The 22,681-nt window shown below is 42.9% G+C and overlaps 1 protein-coding gene across 1 annotated transcript in view; it reads left to right on the top strand.

Moving 5' to 3' along the window:
* Positions 1-21,255, top strand: part of LOC104022115 (scavenger receptor cysteine-rich domain-containing protein DMBT1) — a 78,836-nt gene extending 57,581 nt beyond the window's left edge. Inside the window, 13 exon segments of the mRNA XM_087766051.1 lie at positions 2,167-2,487; positions 11,732-12,055; positions 13,102-13,143; positions 13,617-13,928; positions 15,491-15,523; positions 15,990-16,022; positions 16,513-16,554; positions 17,315-17,347; positions 17,494-17,526; positions 17,641-17,700; positions 18,537-18,572; positions 19,230-19,335; positions 20,767-21,255. Coding sequence (XP_087622177.1) covers positions 2,167-2,487; positions 11,732-12,055; positions 13,102-13,143; positions 13,617-13,928; positions 15,491-15,523; positions 15,990-16,022; positions 16,513-16,554; positions 17,315-17,347; positions 17,494-17,526; positions 17,641-17,700; positions 18,537-18,572; positions 19,230-19,335; positions 20,767-20,986 — 1,595 coding nt within the window. The 3' untranslated portion in view covers positions 20,987-21,255.
* Positions 21,256-22,681: the final 1,426 nt, after the last annotated feature.

The following is a 22,681-nucleotide window of genomic DNA, read 5'->3' on the forward strand; positions in this document are numbered from 1 at the left end:
TGCTGGGAAGTGGTGGCAAAGAGTTTCCTAGAATATTGCTGACAAGCTTTGTACTGTAAAATCAATGGTTTAATTTGTCTTCTAACTCGCAGATTCAGACCAAATCCATAGGTTATATTTCAAAATATAACCTGTGAAGATTGTGGGCTGAAGAAGGCTGAAGAATATTTTTTTTATTTCTTTTCTATGAGGGGAATGGTTTGGGGAAGTTGTTCTCTAAATGTTCTTCTTCAAATATTCTAGTTTTGAACTTAAAGTCTTCTATACTGTGCATTTAAAACTGTAGAGAAAGACAGAAAAAGAAACACAGAGCAGCCTACCAGACTCAAGTGAAAATATACTTTACTGCAGTGCCATGTTCCTTCAAACTTCAAACAACGCCAAACCTTCCTTATAATCTTGCTAGTTTGAATGAGATACTTTGATCTTTAATTACCAGCATGGGCACCATGAATAAAGTCTTGTCAATCCCTTACAAAAAGAGATAATTTCATAGAGTGTAGATTAAGAGGTTGGCTACATTAAATTATTTATAAGAGAAGCGCAAAGGCAGCCCAGAGGGAAGTTCAGCATCAAAGAGGAATAAGCTGCCTTTCAAGAAAGTGGTCAAATCCCAGCACTTCAGCAACCCTATAATCTTTGTTCTTATTCAATAGGTTCACTTTTGTCTTTGGTTTGACTTGATGTAGACTGGATTAACTTTGACTGGAAAAATCACTTAGGATCCTGTCTTGCAAACCCAAGACTTTAGTATCACTAAAGTAAAAGTCTGTGAAAGTGAGTGTCTGAAGATCAAATGCCAATTTGAAAAAAAGAAAAAAAAATCCCCAAATGAAATTTTTCCTGGTTTTAGTGATTGAATCAGGCACAGCTCTTCACAGCATGCTAATTCTGAAAGACCAAGGATATTATTTTTAAAAGCTGCCATTTGAAAACATTGCTTTGACCCCTGACAGCCTAAATCCTTTTTCCTTTCAGTGAATATAAGTAGATTTTCAAAGATGTGACTAAAACTACAGATTATCAAAACCACACAATCAGACCACAGGTTTGTACCCTGTTTTGGAAGACCATTTCACCCCCTGGTATCTGAACCATGACGCCGTGGTCTGGTTTAATCAAACACACATTTTTAAATACCTTAAGCAGTATATAGTATATTCTTCACTGCAGAGTTAGACAAAGTTGGGCTTCCTATGCAGACCTGAGCAGGCATTTGCAAAGATTTAAGCTAACATGCTGGGCTATCAGCCAAAACAACTGTCATAGTGTGCACATACAAATGGTCCACAGCCTCCCCTGCTATTGTGGTAATCACACATGGCAAAGGTAAGTAACCCTTTCTACTGTCACAGTGAAATTTGGCAGAGCTCAGATCCCAGAAGCCCATGTCTTCACTGGAGGTGAAGGATGTACACGAGGATTTCTGGGGTCAGATCCCTTTGCTCTTTCTGCTGCCATGAAATAAGGTCGTCTAAAGTCATCTCCCGCTGAACTATGAGCATGTCCTTCCAGACATAGGGAGGAACCGCAGGATTGTTTTGATAACACACCACATACCAACACTTACTGTATCTAACTCTGTATCAACACATACTGGGTACCATCTCACAGCAAAACATAAAATATACCTGGAATTGTGGTATGTTACGCCAATGCTAATATGGTTTCTTATCTGCCACAGCAAGTGGTATGTGGTGGAACTCACCAGGTGGCTCAGAAACTGGAGGTCAAAACTCACCATGGAAGACATTTGCAGAATGGATAAAAGACAAATTTAAACCCAAAGGTAAGAGGGTGAGACATGCTCCTGAGTGTGAACATACCGGGCACACCTGCAGAGTTACATGAGCCAGCTCTGGGCGAGCTGGTTATCTCACCAGCACAGCCAATGACAACCTACCGTGATAGATCAGGTCATGTACACAGCAGAGCCATGTGAACCGGGCTGAATTAATTGCACTGATTTGGGCTCTGCTGTTCAGCTCCCTGCCCTGCACTGCTTTGCACACTGCAGGTGTCCCCCAGTAAGCCCTGGGTACTGGGGACACAGAAATGCTGGGCAGCCCGTCCCTGCACGGATGGGGATGCAAGCTTGGATGTAAAAAGTTTAGATATCCTGGGAATAAAGAAATTGAGATGTTTACCTGTCAATTTTTGCTTTAGTTTCAGAAGTTCCCCAACTGCGACTGGTATCTGGAGGGGACCGATGCGCTGGGAGGGTTGAAGTTTACCACGAAGGCAAATGGGGAACAGTCTGTGATGATCACTTCGATATGAACAGTGGCAGTGTTGTGTGCAGACAACTTGATTGTGGTCAAGTTGTTTCTGTCTTGGGATGGTCTTACTTTGGCCCCGGCACAGAAGACATCCACCTGGATGACGTGCAGTGTAGAGGAACTGAATCTTACCTTTGGGACTGCCAGCACGCCAGCTGGAGCACACATAACTGTGAGCACAATGAGGATGTCGGCGTCATCTGTTCAGGTAAAAAAAAAAATATGTGCTCTTAAAAATCTCTTTGGATTTTCCAAAATCAGAGTAGAGCTTGGAAATCAGACTAGAGCTGAACTGTGTGGATGTGGAGGCTTCTTGTGTTTAGGCTGGTCTGCATGATCAAGGAACAAAAGGATGTCCTGGACAAAATATCACGATTGGTAGCAGCAAGCACTGAGTGCAAAAATGGTGAAAAGAAGGTAGTTCAGGACCACTTTAGTCAACATCTGATTACAGGCCGTTCCCAAGATAATAAAGGCAACCAGTTAAGAGGAGATAGAAGCCCATCCAGATGTGAAGCAGGCATGTCTGAATTGAAAATAAAAAGTAGCACTCTTGTCATAAACGTAACTGAAATCAAAGATTGCATAGCTAGAAGCAGCCTATTTTGAAGCAATATAAATAACTGCAGAATAAAAGTAATTTTTTGCTTTTTTTCCATCACAGGTGTGGCATACTCCAGGGTTGCACTGATAGGTAAAGAAGGGCTTTTGAGACATAAGTCCATTAGCTCTTCACAGTCTCCCCAAATGCTCAGAGACTAATTTTTAACTCAAAAATCATGTGATTACATCTCTTTGACAGACAGTATTCTAGAAAGGTACATGCTCCGCGTTACTAGTTATTGCTCCAAATTACTATTCATCCACTGTAACATTATTTCTGTTCTTTGGATTGCTCATAGGAACTGTATTTGCCACGCATCTACTACTAATTAGGGAAAACATAAGGCAAGTCTTAACACTCCAGGTCTAAGTTTCTGTGTCCTGTTTTTGTCACTGTTCCTGAAATAATCATAGCACCCTGGAAACCTTAAAGCAGGGATGTTACTCATGTTCCCCGGGGTTTTTAAGTGTTAAGTTAATTGCTAATGCTCTTCAAAATACACAGCCACAGAGGAGTGGGCGCTAAAACGTAGTTTTTGATCATATGTAGCCCAGAAGTGAAAGAGTGGTTTCCAAAATAATTTCTTCTCAAGGCTTGAACCTGCAACACCACATTGTAGTAGTCCTGAACTGTTGCTGCATACTCCGCGCATCTATTTCTGCACTGATAGCACCACTGGCAAATATCTTTGAAATTCATTCAGAACTGCCATTAATCGACAGAAAAGTCACTCACACCACCAGAAGTTAAAGTCTGATGCATTAACCCAGTGCTGCGCGAAATGGGACGTTTAAATTATTTCACCAGTGTCTCAGTTCTCGTGACCATTCTTACAGTTCTCTAATAATTTATTTCCTTTAACTTTCAGAATCCTCAACGAAGCCCCAAACTTCCACTTCTGCGTCAACATTTTCCACAGACAGAACTGTTGTGACATCTACCACAGAACCCCTGACTTCTGCTGGCAAAGGCAAGGGAAAAAAACAAACCGCAAATGTCATGTGCGGAAATTTTGAGTAATACATGCAATTTGTTTAGAGCAGACAGGAGGAACACTGGGAATTCTGTAAAAACATTTAATAACTCTGCATGTAACTAGCCTTGGAAGAGCCAATGGCCAACAGCATCTTCATTTTCACAGGAAAATGTGGTTGGAGGGAAAATGGGCATGTGATTAAGTCTACCTGTATATACAGTTATCAAGACTGCATGTATGTATGGTGAGATCTTTACAATTGGTTCATCTGAGGCACTTTTACCTGGATATTTTCTTCACCTTCAATTCTTTTAGTAATCTTGCTTATTTTTTCCTGCTTCTTAAGTTAGTGCAAAGGTAGAATGGAAATAAGATGTGTTTATACTCTGCTGAGAGGTGCACCAGTTGCATCAGTCTCCCACGTTCACTTATAATTACTGATGGGCAGATGTTCTTCTGAGCCACATTACCAAAAGTTAAAGTCCGAGGAACTGACTTTCTTTTCCATGAAGCCTGAAGTATTAATGATTTCACATATCCTTGAAATGTCTTTTCTTTTACATGGTAGTGTTTCTATTTAATAACATATTTCCCCACCCCTGGCCACCTCCACAGATTCCTCCTCTGCACCCAGCACAAGCCCAGCAAGGACTGAGACACCGTCTGCTCCAGGGACCTTGACAGCCCTCACAGAAGGTGAGGCACACTTGCATGCTGAAAGTCACTTCCAAAGCACAAGACAAATCTCGTTCTTTATTTCCCCTAGCAATGGCCACTTTGCATCTTTCCAAATGACTACTGCATCTCTAATAGTAAAAGGATGCAGTCATAAATATCTATCTACTATCTTTATTATTAAATATTAAATGAAGGTGAAAGTCTTTTTTCGGCAAAAATAAAGGGCTATGCATTGACTCACTGTCCTGCAAAGCCCATATCTACTTACTTTCATCAAGATTTCAGTTCACGTGTTCATTCTCAATTGCTGCCAATCTCTCCTTTTTATTTCCTCAACTTTCTCTTGGCCTCAGTTATGCCTTCTGCATCCACTATTGTCACGGAGGAAAATGCCAGATCAGCTCCGGAAATCCCAGCCACAGTTTGTAAAGGTAAGAACAGCCATTTTTATTCTGTTTATTTGGGTTTTTCAGCTGGATTAAGATGTGACGATGTAAATCTGTAAAATATTCATAGCAGAAAACTACAAATTAAACATTTCTGTGAAGGAAAAATCCCCTTACAACATCTTCACTTTAAAAATATCAGGCTGTCAGGACGTATCAGGAATATGCATTTAATGATTAACACCTCTGAGCTTGTAGCTATAAATACTACGCTTAAAATTTTGCAAAGCAAAAGTGTCCAGATCATTGTGATTTTGTGTGTCCTAGATTAATAAAAACTCCAGAAGCATTAAGGAGCACAGCCAGGCATTTGCGCTCATCTCCCTCGGTTGGACCTCTGCCTCTTGTTATGTAGCAGACTGATAACACAGTTTTTTATCAAGCTTGCGACCTAAAGCAAGTCACAAGCTCCTCAAATCACACTTGTGCTTTTAATTGCTACTCACAACTATTTAATTTTTCATCCTTATAGCCTGCTGTGGTAGCACAGGTGCCTCCCTTGCTTCCACCGCCATCACAGAGGAAAGCAGGACATCAGAAATCCTGACTACGCTGCAGACAGGTAAAGGGCATTTGCACAACATGCAGCACGTTAGAAAAACATGGCTATAAGTTTTGGTTAGGAGGGGACATCAGTGGAGATGCCAAGAAATGTTGCAAAATCGCCATCTCTCAGTGCAGCTAATGCTTGTCTATGAATTTCCTCTGCTTGGTGCCAACCTGCTGGCTTGCTGGCAGCACGGGCAGGCTATCACTAACACTACCACTACTCCAGCCGGGAGCTGCAGATGCTATAGGCAATGCCTACTTCAAGGGAAAGCTGAACAGTGCAGAATTCAAATCACAGAATCTGAAGGAAATGATTATTTTTATTCCTTTAAGAAGCATAACTTGGGAAAAAGCCACCCAGTCTATGTTTGTCACCCTCTGTAACATTACCTATCTGGATTCTAAACAATTTATAAGCCTCCAGACTTGGGCTTTCTTATCAAGTCAGTCCAGGATAAATGCCAGGCCCTGCACTCCCTTTTGAGGATTTCTCAGCTCAGATTCAGCCTCTCCCAACCTGTGGCCCAAGACGTTGCAGGCTGAGCCCAGAGAGCTGGGGACGAGAGAGCTGGCTCTCCCTCCGGCCTCCCTCCCCTCTTCGGCGCAGCTCCCACATGCTAATGGTGATGCTCCATAGGGCAAGGAGATCCAGTGGAGAATGGCAGGAAAAACAGATGCTGTATTTCAGTGCCAGTCCTGATGGCTTCTCCCTCCTTTCTCCAATGACTACTGTCCCTCTGGGAGAAAGACTTGCAGTCAGATAAGTCAGATAGCTGTAATAAACATTTCCCTCTATACAGCCAGAATACCCTTAGTTATTTCACGTTTTGAACTTCTTAACAAAGTTAACAAAGCATGCCCCGTTGCAGTGTTGGGAAACTATATACCAATAAATGTTACTGCCAAATTACAACACTCATTTCTGGTTTTGCTCCTCACACTCCTTTTGCTTTTATCACTCTTGGTGAGAGAAGTCTGAAACTTTGTTGATGCTTGTAATGCAAAGCATTAACATGAAGATCCATTTCTGAGCCATGTCAGTGGATGCGGACAGGCTCCCTTTTCCACAAAGCCTGAAGGCAACTAATTCCTCAAGAACTTATTTCAGTCATTCAGCCTTACCTGAATGCTCTCTCCCTCTCATTTCCATAGTTCTTCCTCCTTCTCACAGCCTCTGAAAGTACTGAAGAATCATCCATTTCACCCACCCCACTTACAGGAGATGGTGGTACCTCAGCTCCAGAAATCCCTTCCACAGATGCTGAAGATAAGAACAGACCCTATGCCATAAAACCTAATAATAATAGTGCTTAAGTTTGTTTAAAATAGATTACATTGGTAGGATTACAAGAACTATACAAAGTTTAACATCAGTCAACTGCTAATTAATCATCTCACTGAAGAAAGAATCCAGCTTCTAAAGCCTTCATTTCTAAAATAGTGGCCTGTCAGAGTTTGGGAGATATGTAATTACGAACAATTTGGGGCTTTAAGCTGCTCGTATTTTTTGCATAGTTTAGGCATCAACAGAAGTGCCCAAATATCAGTGCTTTTGTCTGGGCAACAGTGGATATTTTACAGTGGAGAGCATCAATGATTAAATCAGATTGTGACATCTTCACCGTAAAGATTCAATAATCTTTGACAGTTCTTTCCCAGTCCTAAAGATGGAGATGCACCACCTGACACAGCACAGAAGCTGGTTCTCTATACTTTCCCACTCATCCCTGTTGGACTCTCTCACCAGGGAGATCGATGTTTCTCCCCAGTAATGTATTTCCTCAACTCTTTCACAGTTCCTTCAACACTCCTGTATTCCTCCTTTGCATTCACTTCAACAAATGAAGAGACTGAGGCGGTATCTACACCAGGAATCCTAAGCACAGCTTACAAAGACAAAGTTATAGTTGCAGAATCAATTTTGAGTCTAAGCAAGCTAAGGGAAAGCCATACTCTATGGAAAATGTATGCGATGAAGTTTTAATAAAGAGGGCTAAGAACACATTGCTTCGTTCTCCAGTAGCTAAGAAGCTTAAAAATCCACATTTTAAGTATTTATTTATCATGGTATTACATGGTGAAAGAGACTCAGGTAGAAGTACAAGGGATAAGTCCATGTTTGTTCTCTGAAACAAAGCTTCCTGTATTTTCACACTTTTCTAGCAAAACGACAAATCCAGATCAATTTAACGAGAAATTTAATTCTGGTACATATTCGTGTTTGGTCATTATTGTTCATTGTTCTTGTTGTTTTTTTCCTCAAAGCTTCAACAGGTTATTCTGTCACAGAAACGGATGACTTGATCACATCTCCCCCAGTCACAGACAGTACTGAGCCATTAACAACTCCAGCATCACTATCTACACTGAGAGGAGGTAAGAAACAGTCAGATACAACCTGCGTGCCTTGCGTTGTTTAGGAGCAAAAATGTCGCTGTCCTGCATCACCACACAAGGCACCATTTGGGGCTCAGAAAATCCCTGAGCCACAAACAGGTGACAGCTAGGAGATGAACCTTACCTCCTGCATTTGTCCTGTTCGCATACTCCTCCTCAGCACCTCTTAGTTGTCCCCGTTGGCAAAATTAACTTATCCAGAGCTTTGGTCCGCCCCTTCTTCAGCGCTGATCATGTTGCAATGTGTGTGCATATGCTCCACCTTTTCCCCATTTTCTTTGCTGGGGCAACTCTTATTCTGGCATCTATTTTGCAAGGTTTTAATGAATGAGCTGGTTTAAGGAATCTATGAAATAATTTCTTAGGTATTAAAAAATCTTAAAACCAGAATTTCACCAGACAGGGCCACTTTGCATTAGCCATCAGCTGAGCTGGGACCTTCTTATCCACCACATGCTGTCCCACCTCCTCTTCTAAGGAAGCAGAAACTGATAGCACCAGTAGGCTTTAAACTCCTATGCAAATCTCCACCAGGGGAGATGACTACGTGTACTTTGCCTCTGAACTTGACAGATATTTTCAAGATACACAAAAAATGTGTTGGACACTGTATTCAAAGTTCTTTTATCGATAAACATTTTCCATAGTGCCTATAGTTGCTCTTTTAACTCTCTGTAGACTCCAAGGAGCAGAGGAACTGCTGGCCATCCACTTTAGAGCCCTCTTCAGAATAGTGAAAGACACTGCCCACATAAACTAAATTCAGCTCTTTAAACCTTTCCTCAGAGCTCATGGTTTTCAAGCCTATTATATTCTTGATTCATTCATCCAAGCTCTCCCCATGATCTCTATCTTTCTTAAACGCGCAATCACCAACTGAGCAGCTGAGGTCTCCAGCACCAAGGAGGGTAAGTAGCTCCCGTGTAGCGCTCTGCAAGCAAGGCTGAGACCAGACTGGCTCACTGCAACGTTAACGTTAACAACTTCCAGTTTTTCCATGGTCCTTCTGTGCCAGCTGAAAGGATGATTTTGCCTTTGTGCATTGGTTTTCTCTTTCCAATAAGCAGCCCATTCTACCTGTCTTTATCAAATTTCAGCTTGCTAATTTTTGACATTTATTCAGTTTATGAAGATCATTTTGAATTCCATCGTGTCCTCCAGAGAGCGCACAGATCTTGCCTTTCCTTCTGCCACTCTCTGTACTGTTCCCGTTTCAGTAGCAAGGGCTGAGGATCTCATTACGGTACGGTGGCTGTGGCTGGCAGTTTAACACCCATACCATCTGTTAGTCCAAGGTGCTGCATAACGTGATAAACAATTACCAAGGCAACTGACAACTCCTCTCTTTACAACCTTTTTTTAGCACTGCTTGTCTTCTACAGCCTTGTCTATGCTCTCAGAAGTTCAGAGCTGTGACTCAATGCCAGTGGTAGCAGCGCTAGAAAGTGTAATACAGATTTGCTTACTGCTCCACCCATTCACCTAATCTCGAACAATACTTTCATGTTCAAGATCTAGGATCTATCCACCCGAATTTCTACAAATGTTGTCTTAGAAATGAACAGACAAATCTTCAGCACAGTGAAGAAGAAATTTCAGTCAGTGTTTTTCTACTTTTTTCCTGCCAGTCATTTCACTTTCGAAAGGATAGAAATGAAAACTTTCCTACTTCGAAGAATATTTTACAGAGCTTTGATCAGATTTTGCTGCTTGCCTTACTTATTCAGACTGGGCTCTATTCCAGCTGAGTGAAGGAAGTTTGCACTTCTTTGCACACACCAGTGAAACTAAGAAATGAATGTGGTCCCTCAAGATTTACTTTTATTTGCTTGGCTTTCAGAAGTTGAACGTGCATTTCTTAAATGAGTGATCCGTTGACTATTATGCAGGCTTAAGGAACCTAATACATGGTGTATATATGGTTTCCTAAGAATTACTATGGAACTATGTGCTTGCAACTATTAAGTGCTTTGCCTGTGTCTGCTCAACCAAGTATTTGAGCAAACAATTTCATCTTATTTATGCATACTGTGTGTAACAGGGATGCTGTTCAACAGTTAAAGGGAAAAAAAGGCTCCTTTATAGCTCTGACTAGTAATCTCATTACTTGCATTTGTACATGCTGCAGGTAAACTGTTGTTTGTGATAAAGTCTCAGGAAAACTAAGTGCTCACTGATTCCTTTGATTATATTCTACACTTAACTAAGCACAAAGCATTGACTTCAAAGAGATACAAATATTGATTATTTCCTTTTATTTATTTGCTGAAAGTAAAAAGTTGCCTTTCAGTTGTCTGTAGACACTCCCACAAGAATGCATTAAAGATTCTTGGGACTGTTACTTAATCAGTCCTTTATTTTCTGAAACAGTGCCCCCCAAAATTTCAGATTGATGTTCATATTTCACATTAATGAAATACTTCATTTACTTAGAAACTCTAATAGGAAAGATGCCTCCTTCCCAATAAAGCCATTCTTAATATCAGCTGAATCACAACAAATTTATTTCTGCCTGTAATTTAAGGTAAGATCTGGATCTCAATATAGAATTTTTAATCTACCTCTTTCTCACTACTCCCAGCTGGATTTAGATAGCTAACGTAGTCCAGTTCTTAAACTTTTTATTTAACACCTTTCACCATTGCTGGTGAATATTCGACACCTGGATCAACAGCTTAATTATCTTTTGTCTCTATTATCTGTTTTTCTCCCTGAAATCATATTTGGCAGTCTTGTAGAAGTTTAGACCTAGGTCTTGGGAAGTGAGCCAGGCACATTGCTGCTGGCGTTTCTTTACAGCCAACTTTTGCAGAAGTAAATGATAAGCATGGTACTCAGATGGAAGGAGCTTTGATCATGGTCAGCAAAAAGGAATTAAGGAGAAAGAGAGTCCTAGGAAACATGGCCCTCATCCTGAATGGATGTGCATTAGTTGGTTACAAATGGCTGCCAGGTGACAGCAAAATGTCCCAAAATGAAAACCTCGTAATTACTGACCCACCAAGGAGTAAGACAGGTGTGTATACTTCGTACAGTTTATGATGGTCGCAAACTAGGAGGAACTCAATTATGTTGTCGGCGGTGTCTCTGATTTCTTTCTCTGAAAGAAAAATACACTCCAGGCCCATAAAACTAATTTGGAACTTCAGATCTCTAAAAGCCTTTCCCTCTGAAAGTGAGATAAATATGTGGAGTATTCCGTAAGTAGCCAGCTCTCAGAAATGAGCCTGGTATGTAGAAATAGCTCCGCTGCTCTTCTGGGGAAATGATGTTGTGCCAACCATCTGTTATGCCAGAGCAAGGATGGGAAAAGAAGCTGAACCAGGCATTATTTAAAGGAAGAAAAAAAAAAAAAAAAACCAAACCCAAACCACAGCCCTTAGATTGCAAGGTATCCCAGGAAAAAATTGGCTCTGGGTATTTGTGTTCATCCTTTCGACAGCACTACAGTATAGATGAGAATGATGGTGAAGAAAAGGTAAAAAACCTTCCCTTTATTGCCCAAAGTGGGGAGAGGAGGCAGCTAGCTGCACGGGTGAGGATCGTTTTCCCCAGAGATCAGCACACTGTGGAAGAGGATTATGTCTGTGCCCATTGGGTATTACATGTAGAAAGACGGGTTCAAGCATTTATAATATTTATCCTACAACAGCACTGAATTTCAGGGGAGGATCCTTTGTCAGAGCAGACCACGTTGTGGGCTACCTGCTCCTGCCTTCCCTGGGGTGGTACTTGGCCTGAAAACAGGACCACCACCTCGGATCAACGCCACTGAGCCCCAACGCCGCCTCTTTCTCCGCAGCAGATACCTCGGCTCTGTCCCTGCGGCTGGCAGACGGTGACGGCCGGTGCTCGGGCCGCATTGAACTCTATCACAACGGCAGCTGGGGAACAGTCTGCGATGATGGCTGGGAGCTGGCGGACGCCGAGGTGGTGTGCAGGAAGCTGGGGTGCGGAGAAGCTCTGCTAGCTTTGCCTGAAGCCCGGTTTGGTCCAGGCTCTGGGAACATCTTCCTCGATGATGTGCAGTGCAGAGGGGATGAAGATGACCTTTGGGAGTGCTCCCACAGAGGCATCGCTGTCCATGACTGCCGACATAAAGAGGATGCCAGCGTCATTTGCACAGGTACGCTAGCACATCTCTCGTAAACTATTGCTGAGTGAGCGATGCAAGCTTGCCTGCAGCTAAGATTTTGATGCACAACTTGTTTCCATCAGTGGAATTGTTTCAGGCATGAAACCAAGACCTGTGAGAACTGCTGTGTTTTACCACATTTTTTCTTTTTGTTAACTCGTGCGGTTTATTCACACAGGTTTGTGGTTTAATTTTTTATTTTAATTCCCAAATCCTTCGGCTACCTGGTATATCATTGTCAATCTTATCTGATGCCATTTCCTACTCTATTACCTGCTTTATGCATTACTATTTGAATCATAATTTTACATCATCACTATTATATTTCAGGCCTCCTAGTCCTGATTTCCCATAAATTATGAACGATGACTAGTAAATCAAATTTCCTTTTCTTGTATTTAGTAGGAAATTATTTTTAGTATCTTCCTTCAGGATTTTTCCAAATGAATTCCCAGTTTTCCAGCAATTCTGTATTCTGACTGGAAACATGTGAGCTGTTGGAAAGCCCGAGTCACTGCCGCCTCTGTGCAGCCGGTGCCATGGCAAGTGGTGGTCCACAGACAAAGCTCATCCACGTGGTGGACGCTCGATGAGCCTGAAATGACAGCGGTGAAACATAACTGGCTGAACTGGGTTGTGGATGAGACCTGGCACAAAGAACACTGGTTTACAGCTTATCCTGGGGATACATTTCTCTGGGGAAAAATCAAAGCAAATTTTGAATAGAGTAAAGCTTTTTAGTAAAGACCTCAAGCGGAGTTAAACACGCGACCCAAGCAGACATGTGGCTCTTTGGTGAGGATGTCCCACACCTAAAACAATTAAAGATTACACCTGCAAGGTAACTACGACCATTAACACCTGCTATTTAAAAAAAGGGTTTGCAGCTTTCTCCCTTTTGGCGATGATGCTTCCAGAGACGAATGGGTTGCTCTATATCGCTACTGCTTTCTTTTTTTCCACATAGTAACTGAAGAACATTATTAAGCATCCTCTGTGGTAAAATTAGAAATTCACTTTTCTGTTTCCTTTTCTAGAGCCAGTTACTCCCCCGGTCACAACAGAGCCCGTTCCAGCTGGTGAGTTCTCCCTAGATGGGTCTTGCAAAGCTTTCACAGCTGATGTATTTTATATAGTAACTTAAGCACTGGTAGGAAGGCAAAAATTTTATCGGTAAAATTTTCAAAGTAAGTAAATGCATGTAAGAGGAGTTTCTGAGATACTTGAGGCTTATTATCTAAGAGTTTTCCTGTTAGAGAATACTGGCATCAATACAAATGGTTATGTTAGCTATGGACATATACATCAGAGCCTGAAAGAGAAAAAAAATGTTTATATTTACTCCCAGGTGTATATGGCACACTATGAGGGTAAGGACTTATGATAGCTGATGAACTGCCACAATGTGGCATGTTACAGTAAGATTAATTTCATCTTTTTGCCACTTTCTGTACAACACAACAAAGTTGGCTTTCGCTCTTTGATAAATGCACCCGGAAAGCCCATTTCTGAGGCTGCTGAGTGCCCGTGCATTTTCCTCTGCTTTTCCAAGACATGTCCCTGAGACTGGTGGACGGAGGGGACGTGTGCTCGGGACGCCTCGAAGTCTTTCACAACGGGAGCTGGGCAACCGTCTGCGATGATTCCTGGGACATGACGGACGCCACGGTTGTGTGCAGGCAGCTGGGCTGCGGGGATGCTGTCTCAGCCAAAATCAATGCCTTTTTTGGGGAAGGCAGAGGAGATATTCTCCTGGACAACGTGGCGTGCAGAGGAGATGAGTCCTCCCTGGAGCAGTGCTCTCACAGAGGGCTGGGCACACACGACTGCTACCACAAGGAAGACGCTGGTGTTATCTGTGAAGGTACTCACCTTTTCTATTTTATTTAATGTGAATTGAGTTTCCTAAGCCAAAGCCATGCATGCAAGCCGGTACGGGTGAAAGGAGGAGCTTGGTGCAAGGCTGGGACCACCATGGGAACGGGGACCCTTGGCAGTGGCCATGCAGGGAGAGGGGAGGCCGATGAGAGCCCAGAAGGATGGCCAGGGCCACCCTGGTCACAGGAGGGACCAGCCACCATGGGCTCCATACATCCTGGGGCCATCTCGTCCCTCCAACAAGGGAATCCTCTACCTGGGTCTGGGGAAGCAAAGAGGGAAGAGGGGGCTATAGGCATTTTCTTCCAGTAGGTTTTGGCAGACCAACATGGAATCTGCTTTTGGGACAAAGACTATTTGCCTAAAAGCCTCAAAGTACTTGTGCCAGACTTGAAGTTCTATAAATGTATTTTCTTCTCTTTATGAATTTGTACTCATTTGCAAAGATCTGCATCATATTTATGTGAAGTTTATTGAGGATAATGAAGAAAATTCCTACCAGCTGAGGATGTAGAAGGAAATGGTTTTGATGGAGGTTCTGGCACTAGATGAATGTGGTGTGTCTGATCCTAGACATCAGTGTAGGCTGGCAGGCCGCTGCATCTTTGTGGACTCGGCTGTTCTGCCCAAGAGAAAGTGAGATCCTACAGGGAAGTGATACCCATGCTGTGCTGTCATATTGTATTATAATGCTGTAATGACTAACAATAGCCGTGAGACCTACACATTCCTGAAGAAGTGAATAAGGCTTCTACTACCATTCTGAAGAGGCCTATATTTTCACTTTGATTTTAGTTTTGTTATTTCTTCTCGTCTCTCCTTTTTCTGGTACCATGCACTGTTCTAAGTTGCTGACAAATAATTTCAATTAACATTTGAGAAATAATTGCAATGAATCTTTGATGTGCTGTAGGTAAGCTGCAAGCCCCAGGAGAAGCATTTCAGGAGAAACCATGTTCAAACTATCAGCCTGCATTCCTAATTCACTCTGTCCTGCTCAATCCACCATAGTCTGCATGCTGCAAACCATTTCTCCTCCGATGTATCAGGAGGCTGTATTGCAGCACAAGCCACACTTGCTTAAACATTTTAGTAACTTACAGAACAAAATGTTTGTTTTCCAACTAACCTTCCCAAGCTGCACATAATTTATTTAATTTAAAAAGGATTATTTCCGGATGGCTCATCTTCCAGGCTCTGGCAGATCTTGCAGTGGTGGAGCTACTTCACTGCAAACAGCAATTCCTACTGGATTTCAGCCTGGGTGAGAAGGCAGAACAGAAATTATACCTGTCCCCATCAGGTTTGCTTCTCTGCCCCACTGTCGCCAGACGTACTCATTGCATGGGGCGGCAGTGAAAATGGCACGGCAGAAACGCCAATGGCTAGGCAGGAACACCTGCAGCCTTCTCCAAGGCTTCAGAAAGCATCGCCTCAGCCACGGGTTTGGGAAGACCCCTGACTGTGCTGCTGCTTGTCTCGCCTTATAACTGAAAGCATTAATCTGGCTTTCCTTCTTCTGATGGTTTTTATTTTCTCTCCTGACAGTCCCTCTGGAGCTCACCACACCTGAAGCAACAGGTATGGGGTACTTCAGCGTTTGTTTATTTATCTCAGGTTTAGTCAAATACAACTTATCCCACAGCAGAGTGCTGATTTCCCTGGACTTTAGCAGCGCCAAGCTGAAATTCATGCTCTTTCGGAGGTGAGAGAGCCCTTACCTCATCATTAGCCCCAAAGAATTCAAGGTGCTCAGGTGAACACGAACTCCTGGTGGGATCTGTGGACAGAGGTGTCCTGCCGCACTGAGCTCTTCTGCCTCTGTGGAGATACACACAACCTCGAGGGCAGTGGAAAGACCACAGGCTGGTTTACACAAATGCCAAATTATGGGGTAAATTGCTGTAATGTAATTGGATTGGGGATCTCGTTATACCAGGCTTAATTATATCTAAATGATAACGTTGCTTTGCTTTGTCAATCTATGCTTTGCTCACTCAGTATTGGAAAAATTACTAAAGCGTGTCTTTTATTTTCTCTTTGACAGTCCCAACTGAGGCCACAACGGCTGAACCACCAGGTATTTATTTCTGGTCACTTATTGAACTGTGGTGAGCAGAGGTACTGTCAGACCACGAAGGACAGCAGGATCGCCGGCTCACACAGCGCACCCAGACTGAGACGAGGAATTAACTGTCAGGCACCCACATTTTCAGTGTCAATTCAGGTTTTAAGGGACTACCTGCCTTCCCGGCAAGGCAACGCTGGCTGCCAGGGCTGTGCCTGTCCAGCTGCATTATTTGTTTCCCTTCCCAAGCTCAGGCTCTCGCTGTAGGGTTTTCCAGTGGTGATGCACACCATCGCTCCGGCTGTGTTACTGCAGGGTGTATGTTCACAGCCGAACGCAGCGATATGCCGGCTACGTTCAGATGTGCAGCCAAGTGCTTCCCAGTTACTCACACGGCTTCATGTGATATTGCAAGCAGCTGAGGTTGCTGCTATGGGTCTCAGGGCAAAAATGCATATTTAAAATGCAGACAATATTTAATTTCATCTTTTCTTTCTCACAGTAACAGTCTCTCCTACTCCTGAACCAGCAGATGTTACCACTTGTAAGTAATACAGTGCTACTTTGGTTCACATGCTTAGTTGTCTGCCCACGTTGTGATCATATATCAACTGACTCCCTGTCACCACTGTGTGTATAACCTCGTGGACTGAACCATTAGCTTCAGGGATAATCCCAGTCGCCTTTCACTCAGCTTCCATACAGAACGCAGGAGGGAAAGGGGCTTGGTATCAGTACAGGAGAAATACCTGCACTGGTGAAAGCACTAGGCAAGGGGCAGTCTTTAGGGCAGACATGCTACACCAACATAAATTCAGATTTGCACTTGATCATCCCACTCCAAGAAAGCCAGCCTTCCTGCTCTTCCCAAAGCTGCATCCCCATCGCTGCACAAACCGGGCCATGCTTCCCGTGGGAACAGCCAGGTTTAACGCCCGCCGAGGCAGCAGCATGGACCTCACCAAATCAGTGCAGCGCACATTATAAACCATAGCTTTATCTCATTATCCCCCAGCACCCAAACTGCTGTTTAGCAAATATCCCCCAGGTTTCCAGGGCCCTTTATGCAGCGGGTCAGAAGCCTGCTGGAGGCGATGGCAGAGGCAGCCTGCATGGGGATGTCTTTTCCTCCCACCGAGGCTGCTCACGCTCCGGGCAGACTTTGCCAATGCCTGCCCTGGGCAGCAGCAGCGTCTCCCGGGCGCTCGAATGAGACCTGCAGGTCTCCTGTGGTACCTCATGCCTGCCCGGTGCTGGGACCACGGCTAACCTGCAGTTTTGTTTTCTCTCCTGTCTCGGATCAGCCCCTGCAGAAAACACGACACCTGAAGCAGCAGGTATGTATGACTTTGGCTTTGGCGGAATTGGTCTAATGCTTGATCCTGCGAGTAAACTACTGATTCCCTCCCCATTGAAGTCCTTGCTTTGCTCATGCAATAACGGAACAGTTACTGAAGCACGGCTTTTACTTTCTCTTTGACAGTCCCAACCGAGCCCACGACGGCTGAAACACCAGGTATTTATTTCTGGTCACTTATTGAACCATGGTGACCAGTTTACTATTTTTCATGAGTCATGAACGTATTTAAAGCATGGACAATGTTTAATTTCATATTTTCCCTTCTCACAGTAACAAACTCATCCGCTCTATCAGTCTCTCCGACTCCTGAAGCAGCAGCCATTACCACTTGTAAGTAATGCAGCGTTACTCTGGTTTAACTCCTTAGCTATCTGTCAAAGTCGTGATCTGATTTTGTGTTGGCGTGGCTCCCTGTCTCCACTGCGTGCATAATCTCATGGATCTAGTAATTAACTCCAGGGATAATTCCTTTGGCTTCCATACAAATCGAGGCACTAGGGAAGGGGCAACCGCTGGGGCAGACACACTACACCAATATAAATTCAGATTTGCTCTAAATCATCTCAATCCTAGAACATCAGCCTCCCTGCACGTTCCAAAGTTGCTTCCCCACTGGAATTTGAGTCTGTGGAAATCTTTCTGACATATTCAGTGGTATCTGGTTTGAACCTTAGATAAAGTTTTCTACAATGGGATTTATCATTTGAAAAATATGAATTGCAAGTTCTGCTCATTAATTGAAAATATTCTGCCTCGGACGCTTAGATAGCAGACTAAGGTTTTCTTTTAAAGTCTGGCCCTAGCAGCTACACATTGGTAAAGAGCACTCAGCTGCAGCAATAAAACATCCATGCTTGTGTTGACAACATATAGGAAACTGAATTTCAGGCGCAAAGCATGCATTTGAGCATGGGACTATCTGCCTACACAAAGGGATAAACAGAATTAAATCTTGTTCTTGTTAATGCTAGGAATATATCACCTTTAGTGTTCAAGCCTGTAAGCTTTCCTTGATACAAGCCCTCTGTCCATGACACCTCTATTCCTCAGAACTGTTGCTACTAACATTTGCTAATCTTAATGCATTCAGCTGATTACAATGTATATTAATTTATTACATAAAAGCACACATTTTCTTTTTTTTTTTATTTCTTTTGCATTAAAAGCCCATCCAAAAACAGACCCAGCACCTATAAGCCCAGGTAAGGCATTCTCACTCTTTCTTCTTTTTAATGACTTCTCTTCCCAAGAGCAGTACAGGCTGGGTGAGAGATGCGAGCTGGGAAAGCCTGGCAGTTTCATGGCAGGGGGTATCTCAGTGCAGAAGAAAGGGGGAAGCTGGAGAGGCTGGGAGCAGGCAGAGAGCGTGGGGATGCCACGGCTCACCCAAGGACCGCACACCGCTGATACAGCGGCTGGCAACTGAACCATCCTCAGTGGGTAAGCATTAAGGGGATGAGCTGGCCTATGTCTGCACCATTTACGGAAAAAACACATTTAAAACATCTGCCCATAGCCCACCAGGCTGCTGGCCAGTCAGGGCCCGTGCGCTCTGGAGGGCTCGCAGGCAAAGAAAGAGCTGGTTATCATGGCGAGCTCACCTTCTTCCCGGGAAAGAACGGACAGACAGCGCTGACTTGTGTAACCTCGGGGTTAGTTGTAGGAGGGAAAAACGAGCTTTTAATGGTACGCCATCAAAGAAAGAGAAATTCATTTCCTCTCCTCTCCTCTGCTGCTATTTCCAGGTACGGCAGCAAGGCCCACCTTTGCATTTGCAAAACACACTAGTATTTAATACGTGCTGCATTTTACTCTATGCTTACATATGGTTTATTAACATTAAATTCCTTCTTCTCCAGCAAACCTTACTTATCTGCCTAAATACACACGGGTGATGTTACAAAGATTCCTAACTGGCCTGTGCGGACCGAGGAGGCCTGGGATGCAAAGTATAAAATTACAAGGGTAAATATTTATTCACGCACATGAGGTGTCCCAGCCAAACCGCGGCACCCTGAACGTGGTTCTACACTGGGTTCTTACACCCTTAAAACGTTCAGGTACAACACGATTTGACTAGTTACTCACACCCACGCTACCGATTACTAATCACAGTTAAAACTTTGCAAAACAAACAACTTTATTTCTGCAGCAGTCTTGCTGCCTATTGATGCAGACGTCCCTGGAGTCAGTCTTGCTGGAGTTACTGACCTATGACACCAGATGATGCTGGGGGGGTTTCAAAGACATGTGAGAGGGGCTGGGATGCCGGCGTTATCTTGGCTGTCCTGGGAAACCCTTCATGGACAGCTCTAACCTTCCATTAAGCAAAGTCCTTCTTTCCAGGGCCGGGATGTCCCTTAGTTTGTTTTAATTAAGCATAAACAATACCGGAGTCTCCAGTAAAATTCCACTATCAAATCACATTACACTTTATAATGTGAACTAATATACATTAACAAAATTAATACACTTTCACCCTTTAAAGACTGATTGATATAAGAGTTAGGGAAGGGAATTTTCATAGCAGTGACCACCAGAAGACCCTACGCCAATGCCAGAGGTCTACCGTGCAGGGAACAGACACCTGAGCAACCCCCGATGCAGGCCTGGGATCGACTCCCATGCCATGTTTCACATGCCATACAAGGGCTGTGGCACAAGAAGGCTGGTAGGAACATATGGGTTTGAAACTATCACCATACTTTGCAGCTCTAAACTCATAGCTCATCAACCCATGACCTATTCCAACAAAGTGGAAGGATTCATTTCTGGCAACTTCTACAGCAGAAATACACATTCTCTTGCCAAGCCTTGACTGCAAAACACACAGGAATACTGGTGCCCAAATGATAGCCAGCGTTACAGAGTCTCCATACCAGGAAACTCCGTCTAGATGATTTATTGTCAAGTTTGCCTTTTATGATTCACCACCTTTTTCAAATTTGGTGAGAGCTTCACCATACTATGTTCAGCCAAACCAGGATTTGTTTGTTCATGCTACCCTCTACAGCACAGAGCCAAATCTGGTCCTATTTACAGACACATGTGTGGTCTCTCCAAACCCTCATGACTTTACGACTATGGCATCTGATTTAGTCAGAAGAGGGTAAGGAAAATATCTGAACAACCTTTTCAAAATAACTCCTCACGTGATTGGCTTTATATGGACAACAACAAACACATGCACCAAAGATACACGGTCCTGAAACATATTTGAGTTACCCACTTGCAAGAAGCAGTGTTCAGTTCTGCGCCATGAATTGTGATTAATATCACAGTTAGAAATTTCTGAAGGAAAGTTTCTTGTAACCAATGAAACAAATGGGCTTAGTGATCATGTCACAATTTTTGTATGACAATTATATGTGGATTTTTTCCTTTGTCTTTTCTCAGGTGTGTAAGGGACCCAACCTGTGGGAACTACTACTCACCAGGCAAGAGGATTGCCCAGTTCAAGTTCAGAGCTCCCATATACCCAAGAGTTTGCCTACAGTGCAAAGTATTAGCATGCAACAGATACAATTATTTTTCCCAACGCTACCAGGGCTACATGAGAAGAGGCAAAAGAAGCATAAATGACAAAGTCATTATTATTATTATCACCTCCAATTAATAACAGCCCCAATAACGCTGCTTCTAACCATAACATTACGTTGATCACTTTAGTACACTTTAGATGTAGATTAGTAGCACATCTGCTACTAATTTCTAAAAATACATTATACTAGGGGGTGTAATCTAAAGGTATTTTAATCTTAACTGTACTTGTGTTCCTTAATTTCAGATCTTTTGGATCTGTATTCCAGATTTCTAAAAGCCTAAACTTCAGTAAATACTCTCAGTGACAAAGAGTAATTGGATCAGCTGGCTGATTTTCCTCATCAAGACTTTGTTTCCCTCTCACAGTTCTTCCAGTTCTCCCCTTTGTACCAAATAGCTCAAACACTGAGCATTTAAGGAAGATTAACCTGCCTTACAGATGCGCATGTCACAGCTGTTGCTTTCTGAGCTCAAGAAGAGACATAAATCAAAAGATAAGCATCCCTTGTAATGAATAATGTCTGAGCAATTATCTTAAATCGGAACTCAAAAATATTTGGAAAAAATATTGTACATGTACTAAGATATAATCCTGCAATACCTATAAACTACTACAATCTTTCCATATGCCTGTTTTTATTTCTGGAGATTAGAACTATAAAAAATTTTACATCTAAATATACCTCATTAAAGCATTTGCTTCATCCTTTTTCTCACAATATCTGTTCAATAATATAATTTCAATTGTCCTATTTGGAATGACTTAGTGAAAAAAAAAATGGAAATTAATAATTTTCAGTTCATAATAGAGAAAAATATCTTGTCGACTGCAGAATTGTACAGGAACGCAGCAGTCATCTCAGGGAAAGAGATGGATTAAGTTTTGATAACCTGGTGAACTTGGCCTGTGAAAAGCACCTTTAAGGCGAATACTCAGTTTCCATATGGCAAGTATGTGCGGATTACTCAAACCCATAATGAGATGCTCTGTATTGAATAAGGATGCTTAGTGTCTAGAGGCTGAGCCACACAAGACAAAAAAATCCACTTTTTTCAGCAACTTCTCCTTCTGCTTCAGCCCGTCAAAAAAAGGCATTGGAGTCATTCTGAACCTTAGCTTCTCCATGAATAACTTAGCCAGCTCTCAAATGCCAAAATCATGCAGATCTCCCATGAGGGCTCCAGATCAAATCTCTTACCCGGTGGTGAAGCCTGGCAATGGCTGAGCAGCCTCGCTGCCCCAGTCCTCGTCCTACAGCACCATAATGCCCGTCCTGAGCCAGAGTAGTTCCTCATCATACTTAGTTCATACAAAACTCCATCACGCTCGTAACCCTGCTGCTCTGCTTCTCACAGGTAATGATCTGAAGTGCTTGAAATCAATCACATTTTCCCTGCTACTTCACTCGGCTGCAGGCAGTGAGAGAAAGTGCCTTTAAGTAACAGCGTTACAACAGCTGAATCCTTGTTCCTTTGTACTAAAATACACACTAATTCGTTCTGAGGATCTGCTATTTTAAAACACCTTTCCTACAGTCATTCTCATCTTAAAGGACTTCCAGGAAGACTTGTTGGACATTTTCTTTTCAGGTAGGAGAGGGAATTCAAAGTGGGCCATTAATATTTTGGCATCACCCGACATCTGAACACATCACACTATCTGAGCATGGGCTTAACACACAAGATTTGAAAACAGTTTGAACACTCAGATTTGTGCTGTGAGTACGTGGAGCGGCAACCCAGCTGCCTAGAGACCTGCAGGTGTAGC

Source organism: Nipponia nippon, unplaced genomic scaffold (assembly GCF_047370975.1).
Source record: "Nipponia nippon isolate SJK-2023a ecotype South Korea unplaced genomic scaffold, ASM4737097v1 scaffold_3, whole genome shotgun sequence".
In the NCBI taxonomy this organism is placed as follows: Eukaryota; Metazoa; Chordata; class Aves; order Pelecaniformes; family Threskiornithidae; genus Nipponia; species Nipponia nippon.